General features: G+C 30.5%; 1 protein-coding gene across 1 annotated transcript; it reads right to left on the bottom strand.

Annotated features, from left to right (window-relative positions):
* Positions 1-6587: 6587 nt before the first annotated feature.
* On the bottom strand, positions 6588-7660 carry LOC112517913 (transcription repressor OFP15-like). Its single transcript, XM_025125332.1, has one exon. The coding sequence runs from the start codon at positions 7451-7453 to the stop codon at positions 6659-6661; it is 795 nt and encodes a 264-aa protein (XP_024981100.1). The 5' UTR covers positions 7454-7660; the 3' UTR covers positions 6588-6658.
* Positions 7661-8248: the final 588 nt, after the last annotated feature.

Here is an 8248-nt window from a genome sequence, read left to right as displayed (position 1 = left end):
CATAAGAATGACTAATGACCTAAATACCCTTATCATTAATATGTAAGTTACATTTTAACCAAACCCAAAGATGCAACATTATTGGTTGATGTGGGTTAGCAAAGTTTGCACAAAATATTGGGTTAGTATTTGAACCACCCTCTATATATATATATATATATATATATATATATGTTAGAGATAATGTGAGAATGAAAGTTAAAGTGAAAAGTATAAGAAGAGATCTAGACCCTTGATCATTTTATTCTCAAACTGTTGGTCTCAGACAGATCTACAAGAGTTTAAAGGTAACAATTTGTAGAAGAATGGGGGATGGTTACAAACACACAAATATTCTTACTTTTTAAAATCTTTTATTGATAAAGAAGATCAATATATAATTTACAGATTGTTTATGGAATAAGACAAGATACAAAACTTATCTAAAACAATATAAGGAACACACAAGATATAGATAGCAAGGAACAAAAGAGTTGCTAAAAGAAGAAGTAATAACTTCGCTAGAGAGGGAGCTTAGTTGGTGTTCTTCACTTGAAGTAAATGTAACTTTGCAAGGTTAAGAAGTTTGTGCTTATATGTGCGTCTCTAATTGGGTATTTGAAGATCTGAAGACTCTTATGAAGAGGAGAGATTTTATGGCTATTTTTACCCATTGCATTAAATGCAAGTCAGATAGTACAAGGCATGTGGCAAGCTTCTAGAGATGAGTTTTTCCTTTGTTTTCAAATATACAAGCTTTTGCCCGTATATGAACAGTGGTCTTTCACAAAGTAGGTAAGCACGTTTGGAGACAATAGGGTGACTCCGTGCAAATGCTTTATTTTGAGATGTATGGATATGTCCTTTGTGTATAGGAAGATAAGACAAAAACTAATATTGATCAACAAGATTCATTTGATCCCTAATACTGGAATAACTCTTAAGTTTCTTCATTATATGTTGAATCTTGAGTATACTTCATTTGTAGACAGACTTGTTATCACTGAAACCACATCAGATCACGAATTGCTTGTCTCTATCTTCAGCTTTATCTTCGATATCACTAAAGGTTCTTGTGGTGAGTTTTGTCTTCTTAAAAAATACCTTTCTTTTGAGAATTACAATACTTGTTCAGCGGTCACTGAACAGACTTAATGATGATCGCTGAAACTGAATAAAGATAACTAAGTACTTTTCATTAGATAAAAAGAATCATCATTAAATCATTAAGAGAGAGGTTAACATAAAATCACCAATGAATCATGTTTGATATGTGGATTGATCTGGTGCATCTATGTGCATTTCATCCTAATGTGCATCTAAGGGTGGAGATACATTCTTATGTTCTCACCAGAACCCAACTATATATATATATACACCATAACCCAACCATATATATATAGAGAGAGAGAGAAAGAGAAGATCAAACAAAAATAATACCTATTTAAAAGAACACAAAAACAGGTGAATCACATGTGATTTTACACTAATATCACATACAAAATCACATGTGATTCAGGCGACCTTGCCCGACGACCTGAAGACACACCACAAGTCGCTCGAACACCTTTTTTTTTATCATCAATGTAAAATAACATGTGATTTTACACGTGATTTGTTTGTTTTCGTGCTCTTTTAAATAGATATTGTTCTCGTTGACCATGCATAAGTATATGTATATATATATATATATATGTATGTGTGTGTATGTATGTATATATATATGTATATATACATATATGTGTATGTTTTCCAATCAACAAAAATCATCTAAGCAAAACTCTCTACTTAATATATGTATATGATTTAGACTTGTTTTATGAATTGGACTATCTATAAAGAGAGGTTCTTTCGCACCTTTAAGACCTCACTTTCCACATTAAAAAACGTTACTTTTGGGGGCATAAATTCTTTTTTCTTGAAGTATGAAAAAAGTGATACAATTAAAAAGAATGCACTTTAAATCAAAACTTCACCCAAACTTTATTTTTATTTTCTTTTTATTCATTCATTATGCAATCCAAAATTGTATCAATAGACAAGAACCCAAACACCACAAATACTCATGATTCTTGGGATCATTCCTCATAAAAAAAATATATGGATTATATAAGTAATTAATTGGTTTAAGATGACATCAACCATTCCACTCCTAATTGGAACATTTCTTGCTTATATTATAAAAATAACTACACACTAATTAATTATAGAATCCCTTAACACTCTGTTTGGAAGGTTCGCATGCATGTAGCTCAAGACAAAGAATCTTCTTGGCACAAAAATTAATAAACTTTATAAATATATAATAACATCACTTTTTTCAAAGACGACATTAGGTATATAAAAAAAAAGAGAGTATAACGTCAACCGTTGCTAGCAAAATCAAATACTTCAAATAGTTATCTTGTTCTATTTGTTTTTAGCACGGTTTAGATATGTTTTATCGTTTGACAATAATAAACTAGCTTATTTTCTATACGTTTGATAAGTTACAAATTAGCTTATTTTTCAAAAAGTAGTTTCTATATAGTTTTTAATGAATTTTAGGAACTTTTATTTATTTATTTTTCTAATTATACCCATCATGGATCGACTAAAAAAATTCAGTTAAGGTAATTTAATTTATATCGTCATTTATTCTATTAGTTGATAGTTAATTTATTAATTAATAATTGGTTTTATCAAACATAAATTTTTATTAAAATGATATATATATGATGTGTATAAAAAAACTTAAAACATAATTTTATCATTGATCAAAGCATGGTTTTAAGGCCGGAAAAGATAGATTTTTTAATGCACATATCATTTGTCTTGTAATAATATATTTTAAAATGTTTGTATCTACGACAAATAAAATAAAATACAATATAAAAATAAAAATAAACAAATAAAAACTTGTTAAATAATATATAGAATACAAGTGAAGTGTGGCCTCGTGAGCAGTAGCATAAATAGTGGCTCAAATCATGCTGCTTTGTCTCCATGAATATTTTGAAATTAATAAATCTCAAATATTATATTTAACCCATAATTAAAGAAATTCATTGATAAAACAAATAAATATATTTGAAAATGATTTATCAGAAAATGAAGGCGTGCAAATCCAGCAAGACGGACATTTTTCCTAAAAGACGATTCCTTTTTTCACATTCTAACCATTTAAAATTCCTAAAAGATTTGCCATTTTTCATCTTCAAGATGGATGTTCATGTTCCCCTACCTACAAGATACAAGATTTGCATGCACGAATCGGTTTTCAAGAGTCTTGATCGTCGATGAATCTATTATATGATCGAATAATGCAAATTAAATGTACAAATACAATACGATGTCGATATCCCATGATGTTTCTTGAAGGATCGAATTGATCGAACTACCATACAACGTAAAGAAATTATATCTGTATGATGGAAATGCAGCACCAGAAAAGTTTGTGGGTAGGATATGGGTAACAACAAGTGCTTGAAATGGATAAATCTTGATATCAAAGACTAAGTTTCATACAGATTTAATTACAGAATAAGTATGTATAGTATACATAAAGAGAGAGACTTGTGGTATTTTGGTTTTTAGGATATGGAGTTTGGACCACCAAACTACCAGCAAGCAGCTTATTTTGTTATTTGTGACATTCTTCTGCATCCACACAAAATTATGCATCAACTTGTTGTTCTTTTCCTGCAAAATTTTGCCCTTTCTCGTTCATATCCGTTCAGCCAGGAGGGCTTGAGTGTGATACACAAATTATACCCTACACGTTCAGCTAAAATATCTGCTACCAATTTCAAATCTTTATGTCAATATATACAACATATTAATTTGTTAATTTCTGCTTTCATACCCTAACAACAATTTGCATTTTATATCTTTAATGTTGGTACTGTTGGTGATTTGTATTACTAATATCATTTAAGTGTAATGGGATTAATTTGTTGATTAATGTAATCATGATAAATATCGAACAAGTAAGGAAGGTACATAATGCACATTTGTTTGAGTTTATTATGATTCGTCCCTAAACGACGGGGGTCCAAGGGGCAGAGCCCCTGGCTGGGTTCGAACATATTAGTTTGTTTTCTGCTTTGTGAAAAATGCTTCAAAAATCTGAATTTAAAATTTTAAACCCGGTTTTTTAAACCCAGTTTAGGGTTTTGAAAATACCGTTTGACAATTTTCGAATTGATTTTTTGTATTGGTCATTTGATTTTCGAGGGTACACAGATTCATAACAATTGATTCTCTATTCGAAAACCACTGAATTTTATCCGATTGAAATTTCGATTCTCCATCGAAATACTTCAATCTGAAAGTGTTACACGACTTTCAGTGGAATCCAAGCAATTAAAAACTAGAATTTCTAACACGTATCAGGTTTCAAGAAAAAAATAGGAGCAAAAAGATAAATTTAGATCTAAAGCTTTTCAAGAAAATGTTGCATCTTTAATGGCGTATTTCATAACAAAAAGGGTTTGCTTATCCAGAAAATCTTGAAGGCCCACACCTTTGCATATGCTGACTCACCAACTTGATAATAAGATTTCATCAGTCGTTAACAAATTAATAGTAATTATGTTTACTAAAAATCTGATGGGAACAATATGATAGTGATGGCAGGAAGATGCTCAAACTATGAAGAAAGATTACAAATGGGATGTTTGTGAAAAGACTTTTTATTCATTTAATATCTAAAATACCCAAAAACAAAATATTAATTGTGCATCAAATAAAATCAATAATATTGTTGTTATTGTTTTTTTTGAATCATTATGTAACCTGGTGAGGTGTGCATGAGACAATATTGTTGTTGATTGATGTAGAGTTTTGAGTTTATACATACATACATATACATATACATACATATACATATACGTACATATATATATATATATTTGAAGCAGGTGGTTATGACAAATGAAGATGGCACAAAATACCCAAAGAGATTAGAAGCAGTTGTGCACAAAAACTAAGATCCAGCATCAGATATGATATCCATGACTGCAGTTAATTTGTTTAAATATATCGATGATGATGATGATGATTTCCTTCTGAGGAATCCATGCAGGAGATTGCAAGAATATGAGTGCAAGGCAAAGCCAAAAATCCTATTCAGAATTGTTGCCATCATATGATAATGACCCTCTCCTTTTTGAATCAATAAACAACCGCCAAACTTAGTTACTATTAATAAACCCCATTTACATTAAACATGCATATGTATATACATATACATATACATGTATATACACATATACATATAAATATATATGTATATATGATCAAAGTAGACATTCTTATGTTATACATAATTGGGCATTCATGTGGTTTTTTTTTGTATTTATTTACAAATATTGGGTGCGTTAATAAAGTAACATTTGAATATAGGTTGACGGATACCATATATGACCTATAATTAATATATATATATATATATATATATATATATATAAAGGTTGAAATAATTGATGATAACATGGACCCCGCAGTGTATATATATATATATATATATATATATATATAGGTAGTTTCAAATAGAAACCATGTAATTTTTAGAAGGCATATATATAAATCATTAGATTAGGAAACAAATGAAATATCTATGAACAATTATCATGATTCATTAATTATAATTGAGATCATGAAAGATGATAAGGTTCATTTATTATGAACATGGTTTTGTATTAGGAAACTAAATAAAATAAGATATTAAATTAGATGAATGACTAAGATTGGCTTATAAAATTTGTTAGAATTGCATGGTTTATAAATGAAATGTTACCTATATATATAATATATATGTTTTTGTGTGTGTATATACATATATATATATATATATATATTATGATACAAGGGTAGGATGAGAGTTAAGAAGACAGATTTATTTTTCATCCATCTGTTAATGACTGAATAATTATTGAATTGGTATTATTAATTATCCAAAACAACCCTGTCTGGAATTCAGCACTTGTCATTGATGGCAGAATGCCGTTGAAGCCAAGCCTCCCTTTTTACTCCTAATAATAATAATAATTATTATTATTATCATTATCATTATTTTTATGTGGATTTAAAACATAGAAAATTAACATCATCATACATATAATTAAATTAATTCAGAGCAACGTTGATATTTCAGTGGGAGCAGTACAGATGTTGTACCACATGCAGCGACTAGTTGGACTTCTCTTTTTGCAACCCTTTTTTACAAATTATATGTCTTTTTTGCTTTTTGGCCAGATTTTATGCTTCACCCTAACCCATGCCTTTTTATTTATTTATAAAGCAATGCATTCACAACTTGTACGGTACCATCTTCTCATGCATATTTTTATTTCACATTTCCCTCATAATTTAATTTACAACCAACCAATGTTGTTTTATTGAATAAACACAATTTCTTTTCTTTTTTCTACTTTGAAAAAATATATTTTATCTGAAAACAAATGCTTTTTGTTAGCTTAACAAAATATTTAACTAATAATTAAATAATAATAATAATAATAATAATAAAATGTGAAAACTTTGATAAAGACTTGTCAATATTTTGGTTGAAAAAGATTTAATTTAAGTTACAGCACTATTCATCGACACACATAACACACAATAATGGTGAAAGTTAGAGATAAATCTCACTATCATTACTAAAATTAGTGGATATACATCTTTCCATAAATAGAAATTAATCAGCTTTTGATGAAGAAGCATCATCTGAGAGTACTACTGCTTTCTGGGCACTGCTATGATCTTCATCATCTCCATGGTCATCGTCATCGTCATCTTCTTCTTCCAATGAACAAGATGACAAACAATGGCTGGTACTTGAACAAGTCCCGGAAGAAGATGCTGATGATGATGTGAATGAAAGAGCAGATTCTGGGGATTCACTACTAATCATATTCTTATTATTACTACCAGATCCCATTATTAATGAAGATTGATCCTGACCGTTCATTGACGACGATGAACAACATGATGATGATGATGATGAGGATGAACCTAGATTGACCAACACCAAGTCAACAAAAGCTCCAATAATATAACCATGGTTGATCTTCTCATTCACTGCTAGATACCAACTCAAAAGCTCTTGAAGATTCTCCCACTCTTTTAACCCTTCATCAGCTTCCACCATTTCTTGCATTGACTTCTTGAAGTCAATAAATGGATCACTTGACTCAATCTCCATCATTGACACACTACTTTCTTTCAATGGCAAAACACCATCTCCCTTTTCTTCTTCTTTTTCCTTTTCTTTTGGCTTTGCTTCTTCTAGAATGGAGCTTGTTTTCTCCGGCTTGAAAAAGAACCTATCTGAACTTAACCCTCGAATCACAGACTCTATCGATGACAGCTGATCTTCTTCCTCGCCGGAGATGGCAGCCATGTCGTGAAGGTCGTCGGAGATGGCGGCACGGAAAGAGAGGGTTCTACTAGGGCTGCCACAAGTAGGAAAAAATGGGAGCTTTCTTACCATTCTTGATGGTTTTTGAATTACAAGTTTGAAAAGTAGAAGAATATGATGTTGATTTTGAATATGAATATGAATATGAAAGTAGGAAGGGGTTATTAATGTTGCAGATTGATGTTAAATAGATGGTCAGATGGGAATTAAATGAGGAGGGAGAAGAAGGTGTTTTTAAAAAAATAAAAGGAGTGGTGACTGGTGAGGGAAGTTAGGATCAACAACAGTAGGTTGTTGGCGGGGTCTTGTTTATATTTATGGGTTCCTTTTTGTTCATTTTGGAGTAATTACAACTAAGACACGTATCTTTGGGTTTTGTTGGTTTAAGTCCCTGTTGTTTCAACGTGCTTGACAAATCTAAATCATCATTAATCTCTAACTTATATGATGATGGACTATCTAAGAACAAGTTAACTCGAAACAAAACATGATGGACTTTTAGGATGCTTCAGTAAAGATTGTCGATATAGTTTTTCCGGGCTTAACAAACATAAGAAAACATCATGCAAGTAATTTTAGAGTTTAAGGGTCGTTTACCAACAAAATTTAGTAAATGTTAACCAGGTAAGAGTTTTGTCTAGGTAAGCACTGACCAAGTGGAGAGCCTTTCCTCAATTCCTTATTTAACTAGCATTTCGGTTAGCGTCCTTGTTCGTCAAAATGTTTAGTATTTAAACAACCTCACATCTTACAAGGCAAATACATTTGTCTTATCTAGTAAGAGATGATTAGCAATTGATAAACAACCCTAAAGACTACAAAAAAAAAGTCTATCATAAAATGTGCATGGTATGTAGGTGGCAACTT

The sequence above is a fragment of the Cynara cardunculus genome (genome assembly GCF_001531365.2).
Source record: "Cynara cardunculus var. scolymus isolate 2C chromosome LG 1, CcrdV1, whole genome shotgun sequence".
Classification (NCBI taxonomy): Eukaryota; Viridiplantae; Streptophyta; class Magnoliopsida; order Asterales; family Asteraceae; genus Cynara; species Cynara cardunculus.
The sequence above is the reverse complement of the archived record's forward strand: the minus strand, read 5'-3'. Positions and strand labels throughout refer to the sequence as shown.

Excerpts from the sequence above, each read along its gene's own strand:
- LOC112517913 (XM_025125332.1), bottom strand. The coding sequence starts at position 7,453 with ATGGTAAGAAAGCTCCCATTTTTTCCTACTTGTGGCAGCCCTAGTAGA.